At 33.5% G+C, this 14,441-nt stretch overlaps 1 protein-coding gene across 1 annotated transcript; it reads right to left on the bottom strand.

Moving 5' to 3' along the window:
* Window positions 1–12: 12 nt before the first annotated feature.
* Window positions 13–13,459, bottom strand: LOC128213247 (uncharacterized). The gene is made up of 16 exons (XM_052918816.1): window positions 13,367–13,459; window positions 11,808–11,941; window positions 11,384–11,615; window positions 10,721–11,096; window positions 8,997–10,160; window positions 8,733–8,854; window positions 6,302–6,702; window positions 5,831–6,111; window positions 4,790–4,873; window positions 4,340–4,570; window positions 2,984–3,095; window positions 2,582–2,766; window positions 2,191–2,323; window positions 1,728–1,904; window positions 1,308–1,400; window positions 13–467 (listed from the first exon to the last, which is right to left on the bottom strand). The coding sequence occupies exons 3-16, from the start codon at window positions 11,416–11,418 to the stop codon at window positions 13–15; spliced, it is 3,849 nt and encodes a 1,282-aa protein (XP_052774776.1). The 5' UTR covers window positions 11,419–11,615; window positions 11,808–11,941; window positions 13,367–13,459.
* Window positions 13,460–14,441: the final 982 nt, after the last annotated feature.

Below are 14,441 nucleotides of genomic sequence, written 5' to 3'. Positions count from 1 at the left end.
GGGTAAGGCAACTCAGATATTTTGTTTTATCTCCATCTTAGACATTCCAACAAACGAGACACTAGAACTAAACATGACGGAGTTGTTTTGGTCTTCTGCAAGGCATGCCGCAAATTGGACGGACACTGTTTCAAAATATGGATAAATAAAGAGACGAAGAACAGTAGACCTTGATAAATTCTGGTCGATGAAAGTCTGCATTACAGTTATTTTAAGGTCAATTTCACCGTACTGATCGGTCGTCATGTTGATGTAACCAAACTCAGAAGCGTCTATGTAAAGGTTTCCATCACCTTTGGAAGCGCCCTTAGAGAATAATGTGTTCTGAGGAATGTTCGATATAACAATTGAGAGGTCCTCCAAAACACCCGAGATATTGCGAGCTGAGATGAAGAGTTTTATTGGTTCTCTTGCATACCCCGGTGTTGATCTAACCTCAAGCACTGGTGGTTCAACTGGAGGTGTAGCTAAAACAAAGTAATTCGAAATTAAATTGTTTTATGATAAACATAATCTGGGGAAAGATTTGTAATTAGTCCCAGACAGAATTAATGATAAAAGTATGAATATCGTAAAGACAATATAATATTGATCTACCAAATATATAGAACACCAATTTAAAGAATATCGCATTTTATACAGTTTGAGATATCCGTCAAAACAAACCAAAGGAGTTTAGTCCGTAAATGTCCTGCAATTTTTAAACAGTATCATGGTTTACATACACATAGCAAATCAAGTTTTATGAAAGGTTTCGCGTAGTATTATACAAAAAAATCTTACTTAATAATTTAACAATAGGATATGTTGAACATTTTCAGTTAGGGCTAACAATATCATAACGTTTTACTTGAATATCTAGAAAGTTTTAATGACACACGTTATCTCAAATTTTGGGTAAACATTTTAAGTAAAGTGCTACTGATTTAACAAGCTTCTTGCTTAAATATCTAGAAACTTTCATAATTAAACCTGTTATGTGACATACATATTTTGGAAACATTGTATTGGCATTCAGTCTACGATAGTTAATAACTTAAATCTTATAGTCCCTTTCAACGCTAGACGGAAACAGACATGTCTGACTGGTATGACAAATATTCAGTTGCAGTAGATACTTCAAACGAATCTTGACCGAGATAATTATATTGCATATTTTCAAGTGTTCATGAAAATGATGTGGATATTTGCAGAAATTTGCAAGAGTAGACATCATTGTTTGTTAAACATACGAATATGTCAGCGATTATAGGTTTGGTTTGATTGATTAATGCTGATGGACAAAATGTATAGAAATGAATACGTACTTCTGTTACAAGAGGTTCCATAAAATCCCTTCATACACTCACACAAATTCGTTCCCTCTGAGCAGTTACCATTACCAGAACATTCACAGGGTGCTAAAAGAAAGACGATATACGATAGAGTCGTATATGCACACATGGTTGTGTTGCTGTGTGCGAGCACTTGTGGTCAATTATTGGTGCGGAACATAAACGTAATGTTTTACAAATACACAAAACACTCAAGGCTATGTTAGGCGGTTTTTAGTTTGGCATTAATGCCGGTATTATTTTTATGTCGACAAACCGAACTAGACCCTGTAATGGTTTCAATCCATACATATTAAGAACTGATGTGAAGTGGATGCTACTTATAAATCTTTTTTTGAAATTAAATGATTTTCAATTTTATATTTTTCAGCAACGAACAGTGTGTGTCCATACTTGTCTCTATGGTCACTTTGACTGTGATGGCTGACTCTCGGTCAATATCTTGTAAATCAATTCTGTTTCCAACAAAATCAACAGCCACTGGTAAAATGGTTTGTGGAAGGTTTGTTTCCAATTGAAGAACAAATATCGCATCGGTGATGTTACTTTTATATAAAGTGATACTTTCACCTGAGAAAGAGAACAATAAGACATATCTTGAGTGTTGCTGGCACGTACATTTTCCATTTTATGTAGGGTATACTATATATGAAACACAGAAATTGCTAATATGTGTTACATACGATCTACGTTAAAGCAAGTTCAATATACATTTTGTCGATGTGTCCTATATGAATCGGTTTACATTTTTCATATGAATGCGTGCCAAAGGCGACTTTTGATACTTTAAACGAAGTATCGCTTTTTTCTACACTTTGACAGCTGTAAACATTTTTATTGAAGAAATGAGACTGACCTTCCCTCTTGAATAAATCTATGCGTTGGACACCTGAACCTGAGTCTAAAGCCCGGAGAGACAATGTTACTGAGTCCCGAGACTCTGTACCTGGTACAATCGACCCATTAATAATCGGGTACCGATCGTCGATCTGAAAAACGTTGTTGTTAGATATATATTTATAACAGAGGGTAATGCTGTTTTAAATAATGGAAGTTGTTATTAATTTTCTAGTTTTTGGGGTGTTGTTATGTGCAAGAGCATTGTGTTTAAAAATCGTTAAGTCCTTAAAACTCTGATAAATGGCATATTAATAAAAGTATTACAATATAGTTATCATTATAACAAACGCAGAATGCTGAATTTTAAAAAAAGCAACGTCCACAACTATTGCATGTTATAAACTCACCGTGTTAAATAAATCTGGAGTGTCTATCGGTTCATTTTGATCAAAGAATATCGAGGAGTTTGCATGAATCACTGACAGATGGGGGGTTTCTATTCTTGATTTAATACTGAAACTCACAAATCCTTGCCCGGATGTTCCATTGTTGGGTGGAAGAAAGCCAATCCCAGGATCCATTGGAGCCAATCCTGACAATCAAAGTTACTAAGGTTTGAAAGTTATCAATCAAAAAGTAGAAGTGATACAGGTGTTAGTCTTCATTAATAACAAACAGTAGCATTAGGGAATGTAACGAAACGCCTTTCTCTATTGAAAAGTAAATATTTATCACTACCAGGTAAGGTTTGACACTTTTGATATTTAACAGTTTATCGTCAACCCATACACAGTACACTCAAATCAAACCTGTTTTTGGATCTATAGTCTGGAACTCCCAAGCAATAACTTCTTTGACTACATCAAGCCCAGCAAACACTCGGACTACAATACCCTGTTCTTTCGTGAGGTCTATGGTATCCTGTTAAAAAGTTTTTCAGTATTTACAAGTTCTTTGTCAATTTAAGCGTGTTTTTCTGTGTTAAGAGCCTTCCACAATAGCGAGGTGTTTGGGGAAGACCAAACATGAAAACGTTTAAAATTTCCTTTTTATTTAGATATGAAATATATTCGATTCTTTTCAAGAGTTAAACAATTCTCTTCTTCTAATTTCCTTTTCTTGTTATATTGTCTATATTTCCTCATGTTTTAATTTATTAAAAGCAATACATCATTTTGATATGAAAAGTCAAGTATAGTCAAACTTGATTCTAGTTAACCCCATCTTGTAATTTAAATGCTGATATTTTAATATGTTTTTATTTTATGTTGCATTATGTGTCCATATATGTGATATGTAAGTTGCACGAGCTTTTAAAAGCTTATTGCATATAAGAAAAGAGCGCTATAAAAATCGGGTATAATAATAATAATAATAATAATAATAATAATAATAATAATAGTCAAACTGCCCCTAGGTGATATCTAGAAAGATATTCAATTCAATGTGAAAATAGTGACTTAAATTAACTGTACAGGTACACAATATATTTCTTAAATTCGAAGAAATTTCAGCAAAGCCAAAATACATTGTTGACTTGATTATGCCCAACATGTTGTACCTGAAACTATTTCGAATTGCGTAAAATGCAAAATGCTTCCTCTCAAAACACTTTGCATATTTTCTTGAAGACAAATTTCATATAAAAAACAAATATCTATGTGTGTGCGTGCGTGCGTGTGTGCATGTATGTGTATGTGTGTATGTACGTGCATTTATCATTGTTGTATGCTCATGGATCTTAGGCCGGGATGTATTATGTATTTGTGAAATATGATAGAGCAAAGTTATTATAATTGCAAACATTACAAACACAAGATCTGTTTGCTAAAAAACGCGTTGGTCGTATTATAATCCACTGATTTCAATATTGCACAATTGTTAAATTTATGAATGGTCATGTGGCTTTTGGCCTGATCAGTATGTTTTGAAAGTGGGATTGAAACATATTAAGAAATGAGGAAATAATACCCTACGCTATAACCTTGTGAAGCTGGACGGATATATAAAATGTCCGTATTCATCGCCCTTTTCCTTCAATTTATATACATTTTACATATTATTTTATTGCGGACTTTCATATTAATGTCTGAAATGGAAATTATGCTCTGATTATCAACACATAACTATGATCAGTGTTTTTCAAATATGTATGCTTCACGAACCTCATAAATTTTACTCCTTATTGGCATTTCCTTCGTCAAGTTGCCAAAGCCAAACTTTCCGAGAACAAAGTGTCTGGCATCCAAGTGCTCATTATATTTGTGTTCGACATACACGCGCTGTGCTGGTGCAGTGGCGTTTGCGTCGTTTTCAAATCTGATAGTGTATTTCAGAGTCAAATCCTTGGATATAAAACGGGCCGGTCCGTAGCCATCCGGACCAAGCATATCGTTCTGTCAAATGTTAAAAGAGAACACATTTCATTTTTAACCCAGGAGCTGAATGGTTTACTCGCTATGCCTGGATTTGCTTTAAGAAAGTGCGTTTCTACGAATGCATTGTAGTCATTAAGCCAGTAATTCAAATTTTCACGAATAAATATATAAATCTTCGCTTTAGAAGTATTAAAAGAATTTACAAAATATTTAATCAACATATAGGAAATAACTCACCGGATCTCTTGATTGTATCCAAATGATAATATCGTCAAGCAATTTGTAAAATAAATCTTTAATTCGATCTTTCCAGTCGCATGGCTATAACGAAAATAAAGTGAAAATTGTACGTTATATAGCATTTTCGTTGAATTAGTCGATATTGTCCTAAATACGCATAAGTCCACTGCTGATGACCGTCTTCTTTACCTGAACCCGTTTACCAGAAACCTAATTAATACTTTACAGAGAACAATCACAAAGTAACAAAACTTGAATTTTAATGCAAACAGCGGAAATGCAATGTTATAAGCACAAACTACATCTACAGTATAAAAATAGCAGTTTCGGTTTTACTGAAACTGTTCAACTGAAATATGCAAAAATACGATGCAAACTACAAGGACATTCCCAGAAGTCAAGCATTCAAATATTACCCCTATTTAGAGGCATAAGTTAAGGGCCCATAGTACACATATACATAGACACAAAACGTACAAATTACACAAACATACACATGCATCAAACTAGCCTGATCAATAAATAATGGGGTTACCCCATTTGAACGGTCACTGTGGGTTAAAAACAATTTGTTATACCCATATCCCAACATTTACGAAAAACATATTACAACATTAAAATATATGCCTAATTTGAGTGCACATCAACTTGAAAACAACGAAGAACAAAGTAAAACTAATAAAATAAACTGAAGTACTCGACGACTGGATTTAAACATTACTTGCAACATTACCAACGTTCCCTAGCTTCAACGGAAGCTCGAAAAAATGCGATTCATATATATATATATATATATATATATTCCCTCTGTTCATTCCTTGAAAATGAAATCGCTTGCATAATTCATTGATCGTTTTTTTCCTTGCACTGCCAAACAATTTAAAGATTTTTTACTGTACAAATTTGATGGAATAATAATCATTTGATATATATTGGAATATCATATCAACATGATCAACGTTCTCAAAAGATATGATAATTCTAATTTAATAATAGAATTTACTTTACGAATGCTATGTACAAGTATCTGCAACTTACCACTCCACTGTAACCTAAATACTTTTCAACGGCACCGCACACTATGTTTAACTGTTTAAAAAGGGGAAATTTCTCCTCCAATACAGCCTGAGTACGATCTAGCTGTTTCTTTCCGTATTCTTCTGAGGAGTCTCTCCAAGAATATGGCTCATTATTAAACCACCTCTGTGTGGCTTTTCCCGCTATGCACACGACATCTGATTCAACATCCATCTCCCAGCCTGGTAATATCTTTTTGAACGGCTTAACAACCCCGCTGATGGCCCAATCAACTGCGGCTCCTGTAAATAAAGCTCAAAATAATGTTCTTATATTCTGACAAAATATAATATAAAATATTCGTTCTAATTATGTTGATTGTAATCGTTGTTTAATCTTTGTTAAAGCAGTCGGCTGTTGGCTTTTTCTCCAAGTTCTGTTAAAAACTACCCCAACTTTACAACCGGTAAGAAAACAAATGTTATCACTTACCTCCAAATGTCCGTTTATTGGTAGGAGTATTCAAGCCTAATTCCAACAAATTTGTTATCGCTCCTTTGGTCGCCATTCTCAACATACGTAAACACCATGGACGTGTACCCTTTGGGTCTTTGTAAATTACTGGATTATTTGCACAATATGCATACAAGTTTGTGCTATGAGCACTAAAACCAAATGTTTCAGGGCTCAAAAATCGACCCGTGTTTGAGTCATAGAATCGTGTTCTCATATAAAATACGTCGGGAATCTCTTCTATATCAACCACACCCCACTGTCCAACAAACGTGAACATTGATGGCACATTTTCAACTGATTCTATAGCATTACCAAACGGGTCCCTTTGGTATGAGTTCACAAGGGCACCATTTTCCGACAGCACGTTCACAACGGACCTGTACGAATACATTTATATGTAATTACATGAGATATTCGCATTGTTTAAAATGTTCTCAACAAAATAGTCACGTTAAAACATATGTTCTTTTAGTGATCAAACGCAGCAATGTCTATTAAAACATCAGTAATAAAAAACATCGATAAGATACAGATCGTGTCTTATTCTATTGAGTAGCACTTTAATAATTATGCGTTTCAAACAAAATCATGTGTATTATTATGGGTATACATTCTTATCAGTCAAACTGAACGATCATCAAGAAATTTGAGAACTTAACATTCGGATGTACGAGAAAGGTTTGTTGCAGAGCTGAACACATGTTTTCCATTTTTCGCCATACATTTATTACAGTTCCAAATCTACTATAATAGTAAGTTCAAACTATTATTTACGTTCATTGTTTGTGTTGAAATGATCTTGAACTGTTTGTGATGGATAAAAACAGTTCATTTTTTTTCCATTAGTTTTAGTGTTCATGATCATTGTAACATTATACATAATAAGACTATTTTATTGAATTTTCCGCGACAATGATTATCAGAACACCCGTGAATTTCGAAGTGAACACGGCACAAACGGGAAATTATTGACCTTTTTCACAATTGCCAGTCGAAAACGAGTTCGTGCAACTCTGACTTCATTTACAGAAGAATGAAAAAATGGCCGAGGAAAAAAAGTACATCAGCAATTCTTATTAAGATTTAAAAAGGAAATATCAAAAAAAAGTAAATAATGTTTAATGGGTTAAAGAAACTGTTCAACAGATGACCAAATTGCAAGAAAAAAAGAAAATTGTCGAAAACTTACATAAACTTGGTATTAATGTGTACAATGCATTGAAACTTTCTAACTGAAGTACCACATAGTTTACAATCTATTTAAGTTTAGCAGTTATTTCGTATTTTTCCATTATAAAAGATTACTGGGTATGTCTACCTAGTAGAATTCATTTCTAATGCGTGATTGGTTAGTCGATATTATATCGTGATATTACCAAGTTAGGTATATAGCTTAAATATACAAGTCGTTTGGAGTTAGCCTTCGTAGCACAGTGGATACAACACTGGACTGCAATTTTGGCGACACGGGTTCGAACCCGGTCTCAGAAACATTTTTATTTTTACATTTTGGTACATTTTTTAACAATTATGATATCAAAGCGTAACCCATTCTATTAAATAAATGTCCTGAGATTCGTTACAGATAAAAACTTTTTGTGTTGCCAATCTGGTGTACAGTCCCTTTAATGTCACACTCTCTGTTACAATAATGAATGCTACTATGACCCGGTATTTACCCTTTTTACCGGAAGTATACATCCTTTGTCGGGGAAGGTCACAAGGAATGAACTATTATTTTTTTTAATTTACTGATTCTGTTTAGAATTGTAAAATATTCCACTGAAATTGTTAAGTCATTTAAGCATAAAATCTGATGAAACTGTTTTTATATCTGATCGTCCCGAGCCGTACTCACTTGAGTTCAAAGTCAAATTCATTCGATAGATGTACGTAAACTTTTAACATTTAAACTATGGAAATGTTTACTTCTAAATAATAATAATAAAACAACATTGCTTATTTAAATTTATGTTTATGTCTCTTTGATAAACACAAGCTTATGGCCTCTGTAACTAATTTGATTTTGCACATGCTGTTATTTTCAGATTTTCTTTTTAAACAAAGCAAATCCGGTTGAGTTGTGATTTTCCCAACTATATGTATAACTTGTCTTTTAACAAGGTCAAAAAATCAAAATATATGCATTTTACAAAATTAGTATTGTTGACATGGCTTTCGGTTGACATTAACTCCAAAAATAAATAATTAACCTCGTGCGTGTTTTTCATCACTAGGGCATTTTGTCAACCAAATGCCATGGTCGACTATAAATGTATCTATAAGTCTATGATTGCAACGATATGACTTTCAAAGATACTCATACTCAGTTGTTTGAAGCTCTACACAAATTTGTATCTTATTGCTCATTCGATAAGTCCATGGGAAATTATTATAATATACTCACCCAATTGCATCATACATAAAATAGTCGACATTTCCGTTATCATAGGTAGAAGCAATCAGTCCGAGTTTTTCACCCCCGTGGTAAAAGCGAACGGTAGACCCAACACCATTTATAGATTCAATCTGCAGAAAACAAAACGTAAATGCATTCTTATTTCAATTTTGAATATTCGCATTAATCATAACATTGAAAAACAAAAGCTATTTAATATATATAGCTTGCAATCTATTTCAGAATATAAGTATCAATAAAATAACGTTATACCTGTTCAATAATATCTGTACCATAGAGTCCCTGGATGTTTGCGACATAACGGGTAGCTCGACCATTGCATTGTTTTGAATGCAAATGACCGAAAGCATCATACTTGAAGGAGCATGTTGTTCCGTTTGAATGAAAAGCAACAAGTCTGTTTTCTTCATCATATTTGAAAACTTCGTTTCCAGACGATCCGTTCTTCAGTATCAGGTTTCCATTTTTATCGTGGTCATACGAGGTACTACCATATTTTACGTACTGATTCATTTTATTTATTGTGTTTTGTTCCTCGAAGTTGTTGATGGACACAGATTGTCTGTTTTTGCTAGCGTCGTAACTGTACCTTGTAACATTGCCATGTGGATCTGTCATTGACGTCACCTGACCAGCTTTGTCGTACTCGAATTTCCAAGTTCCATCTTGTGACGTTACGGCAATCCGCCGATTTCTGATCGAGTAAGTATATGTAAAATGAGAAACCAGAGACCCATTTGGAAAGAAGTTCTTAAGAGACGTTAACAATGTAGACGAGGGATCGTAGTCGTAGACGGTGTAAGCATTGTTTCCCAAAGTCTTCTTCTTCAGCTTTCCATTTTCATAATATTCGGCCGTTACTAAAACTACACCATTTTCCCTTAAAACTCGAGTCATCTGTCCTAAATCATTGAAGTCATACTTGACTAGATATCCGTCATTGGTAGAGATTTCTCTTATCTGATTTCTTTCATTGTATCGATAGTAAACAGTTTTATCCGGATATGCCACACTTGCTACGTTTGTGTCCGAATAGCTAATAACAATCTCAGCTAGAATATTTCTTGCTCTCTCAAGGTTACTATTACTATCATATTCATACAATGTAATCATATTATCGCCGATATTTTTAAAAACTAATCTGTTCTTTTCGTTGAATTCATACACATTAATGGCACTTGTTTGTGTAATGGTTTGGTGTCCATTTTGAAAGTAAATATACGTCTTGTTTGTCCCATCTGGAAACTTTACAGTGTCAATAGTTCCGTTTGAGTTCACACTTATTTCGTAAACGTTGTCTCGTCCATCTTTAAATTGGATAAGCTGACCGAGTTTGTTAAAATGAGCTTTTATGTTTTCCCTATTGCCATCTTCAATAAGTATCGAATTCACTCCAAATGTACGTTTTGTTACAATCTAAAATAGTACAAAATTAGTTCAAAGTCTTATCGTTTTAGAATAAATGTTCCTATGACTGAGAAAAATGAAATAACGCGTAAAACAGTGACGCATAATGCTGTAGGAGCATTATAACTGACTACATTTAGGTAATCATCACTGACAATGTGTTGCTATGCTCAGACACAATAGAAATAATACTAAAGTCTCATCATATTATCCAAATCAGCTTGTTTTAAGCAACATTACACGCTAAGTAGTAAAATACATTTTTAATGTTCCATACAAACAGAGAAATATAAGATACATCCTGCACAATTTTCTTTTGTATTTGACGCACAAGAATAAACTAACGTTTGAAATTCGATATCACGAGTACAAGTCATGGTATTCTCCAAAAGAAAGTTTGAATTGTGACTTGATTCGATAGGGGGGGGGGGGTAGTATCGTAACAAATGACAAAGCCAGTGTTATAAATAGAGTAGAGTACTTAAACAGTGTTATGTATATAGACTGACAGACAAATAAACAGACGGACATTCAAATGGACGAAACTTGTACAAACATAGTAGACTCACATGATCGCCCTCATAGTTTATCTGCGCGGATTTTGTAGTTACAACAGTTTCAGGAAGGAAACCTAAGCGATGAGTTGCAATAATTTCTCCAGATTCAGAATATGTTAAATTGTAACCTGTGGCAGCAGGCCAAGAATATACTGAAAGCATTCCGCCATCCGTGTACAAATATTCTTGTCTGTCTACTTCTTTATCAGAAATAAAATATCGTCTAAATTTTACGTGGCCTAAATTGTTGTAGTCGAACTCAAATCTTGTGCCATCATCAAAAGAAATAGTATTTAATGAATTGTCAGGGTTGTATGTGTATGTAGTTGAATCTGAATTTGTTCGTACGCTTGTAAGTAGTTCCCCTTTAAAGTCATATTCGTATACTCTGCAAATGAAATACCGAATTGCAAAATATGGAAATAATATAGTTTTTTATGTATTTTCATTTATAAAATAAAAACTACAGGGACAATCCCAGTACGTTCTCATATACATATATTTCTCCTGCAAATATTATAATGGTTCCATTCAAACAGAATTCAAATTTCTGTTGTTTATAATATTTTTATCCACTCCTGCATATCTTTAATTCAAGGGCTTGTATAAAACATCAACTGTTAATGTGCTTGATAAGAGTTCTATGCTTAACATAAGATAAACACATTTACTTACACTTTTTCATTTGCTGTACTATTTAACAATTCCATTGACTGTATTTTGTTTAGAATATTATATCTGACTACGACATATGATCCCACAGAATATCGGATGGTCGTTAATAAACTCTGATTGTACTCCAAATTTAGCCAACTGCCGTCAGTTAAGGACGCAACGTGCTTCAATTTTAAAGTCTCAATGTCGAAAACATATTCATTTCCGTCATCTTGGCGACGAAGAGCAAAGCCTAAGAGTACAATTAACAAATTAAACGCAAATCGTAAGAGAGCGAAATTTATAAAAGTTAAATGAAATAATGAAAGACCCATGCTAACTGTAGAATATGGATATACAAACATATAGATATAGGCATGACGAACTAAAGATATAAAGTTTAAGTTTTGAAATTGGAACGTTTGTTGTTCTTAATTAATTTTACCTGAATCAGTACGCGTAAGTGTACCAAGCGTTTGGTGTAGGTAAACATGTTCATCTCCTTTAAGAAACAAATGGGCTTCCTTGTGCCAGGTTAGTACAACTTCAGCACTATCCAACGTCTTAATATATGTATCCCTATAAATGAAACTTATGTTTTACTTTCAATGTTAAAATCCAATAAAATAACAAGTGAATATACAACAAAGACCTTGCAGCTCAGACAGGAACAAATCTAAGAGTTATTTGTATTATTTGTTTATTTCAGTTTATTGTTTATTCGAGCGTGTAAAATCGTATTTTATTTTACGAGTGTTAATAAAAAATATATTTTCACGAGAGAAATTAAAAACGATCTTAACTAAAATCAACAAAATTTCTGCTTATTTTCGGAGATGTATTGGTATTTTTCTAGATATCCCCTTTTTTTAAAGAGTGTTTGCTACGCCGGTAACTGTGGGATGCCCCTCACGCAAAGTTAACAGTTGAAGACCTAGCTGTCTTTCTATCTACGGTTCGTAGGTAAATAGTTATCTTAAGAGATTTGTTTACGTTTTAAGATAATAAAGTAATGAACGTTCATCACTGAGCTTTTATTAATGCATCTTTAAGCTAAAACTTAACAAACAATGCACGGTTGTATTTGTAAATTACCAAAATACTGCGTACGCCGCCATTTACTGAAAGAAAATTATAATGTTCGAAGCATTAGCAAAACAATCGCAGAGTATCATTGTATTTATAAAAATCTTAGTTTTAGATTTTGATTATGGTACATTGGTATTCGTCATCCAACAGTCCGAGACAAGTCTTATTCGCTTGAAGGTCATTTTCCAGATAAAGACCACGCAAAGTTGTTGACAAATTTCGAGGAGATTGTGGAGGTAATAGAAATCATCATTTTATTTTGCGTAAATTTCAGGGAAGTTCGTATTACAAACTAAACAGTTTATGATTTAATATGATAAATAAAATAACCTCGAATTTATTTTGGAGTAGTTGTTTAGTATGTAATCAGTTTTGTTTGAAAGCAAATGTTGGAACATTTAGCTTTAAAGTTCAAGAAAACTTTTGAAGAACAGGATTGCATATTTTTCTAATAAACGGCAATTTTGTTGTTGTTGTTGTTAGATTTTTTTTAAATTTATCTTTATTTAAACATATGCAACCTTTTATATTTAATATATATATAATAATTAATATATAATGTGGCAACATTTTCTGGTTCAAAGTTGATGTGTTTAGTTATAATCAAAGGGAAGTAACTACAATGGATTTTAAAAGTAAATTGATATTTCTACTCCTTAGTATGCAGTGAAAATATCCAATTGACATTTTCACTGTTGTTTTCTCACTTATGAATACTCATCATAAAGGAATTTTCCATCCTCTTCCTAAAAACCCATCTTGACTTCTACAGCCAATCCTCGAAGACATTAATCGATCAACAATTAAACGAGTATTCTTATCCGAAGGACATTGAATGTCCACTTGTAAGTCTATGATACTATCACCATTTGGTGAATCTGCAAAATCTAGTAGATATGTCAATATATCATTTACCGGTCGTACTCTTCTTCCAGCAACACTCATTTCGTTTAGTACACTTGACATCTTTTTACCCATCGACAAAGAGGTATTTCCGGTTAATGTCAGAAAATTATTCCATACACGATCCCAGGCGTTTTCGTCATAGTGAGAAGGACGTAGATTATTCTTTGATTGTATAAATGGGTTGACAGCTTGTTCAGTTTGAGTTATTTCCCAAACTTGCATGGACATAGATGCAAAGTTGACTTGAGTGTTATCTTGTCGTACAATTAAATCAAGTTGGCAATAATCGTTTGCCAACAATATTCCACTTGGTCCTTGAGCGCTTATACAGAAAAGTAAATATTGTTTTCTAAAGAATTCCTCGCGAGTGTCGTCTTGCAGCTGAAAACTGCCATCTCCTAAAGCTTCCACATTTAATATCGGAACGTTTACATCTGAATCTCCAAGATTTTGTATTCTAATCAGGAATGTGCCTGTTTCACCAACCCTTAGCCTTCCTGGACTTTCCTTGTATGCAGATATGTATCCCTTTACTCCATTTTTAATTAAAAGGTTTGCATAATAAATCGTCTGATTTAATGATAATGATGACAGTTTAAACGTTATCGTTCCGGTTGAGGCAGTTTCTGGTAGATGAAAAGTCGAGTACGCTAAGCTAGAAGTGAATACGAATGTTTGTTTAGCAATAAAGTTATCGTCAGATGTGTCATTGTAATAAATGCTCGCATGCATATCAGATGAGAACATGGCTCCTTTTATTTTCAGAGTTGTTTGTGCTTTTGGTATCAGCATTCTAGGATAAATGTCAATTATTTCAAACACAGCATATTTAACTGAAATCGCAAGGCTATGTCTGCCACCTGCTTTATTATCTGAACTTTCAATGAGCAGGTAGTAGTCACCACTTTTTGTGTTTGGAAACGTGATAACCTGGTTAGATGAAGTTGGGTCATCAGATGAAATGTCAAAGTCGTAAAAAGTTGCTGGACTGCCACCTTTGAGATACACGTTTATGGAACTGTTTGATGACACTGTTATAATAAGAGTTCCGTCGTTTGTAACATTAATAACTTGAAGGACTATA

This window comes from Mya arenaria, chromosome 13, assembly GCF_026914265.1.
Source record: "Mya arenaria isolate MELC-2E11 chromosome 13, ASM2691426v1".
Taxonomy (NCBI): Eukaryota; Metazoa; Mollusca; class Bivalvia; order Myida; family Myidae; genus Mya; species Mya arenaria.
Note: the sequence above shows the minus strand (reverse complement) of the source record. Positions and strands in the feature narration are given on the sequence as shown.

Coding starts and splice junctions, on each gene's coding strand:
- LOC128213247 (XM_052918816.1), bottom strand. CDS start 11,418: ATGGAATTGTTAAATAGTACAGCAAATGAAAAAGT. Junction 4,874..5,830: donor ATTTAGGTTACAGTGGAGTG/GTAAGTTGCAGA, acceptor TTTTCGTTATAG/CCATGCGACTGGAAAGATCG. Junction 1,401..1,727: donor CAAAGTGACCATAGAGACAA/GTATGGACACAC, acceptor TCTTTCTTTTAG/CACCCTGTGAATGTTCTGGT.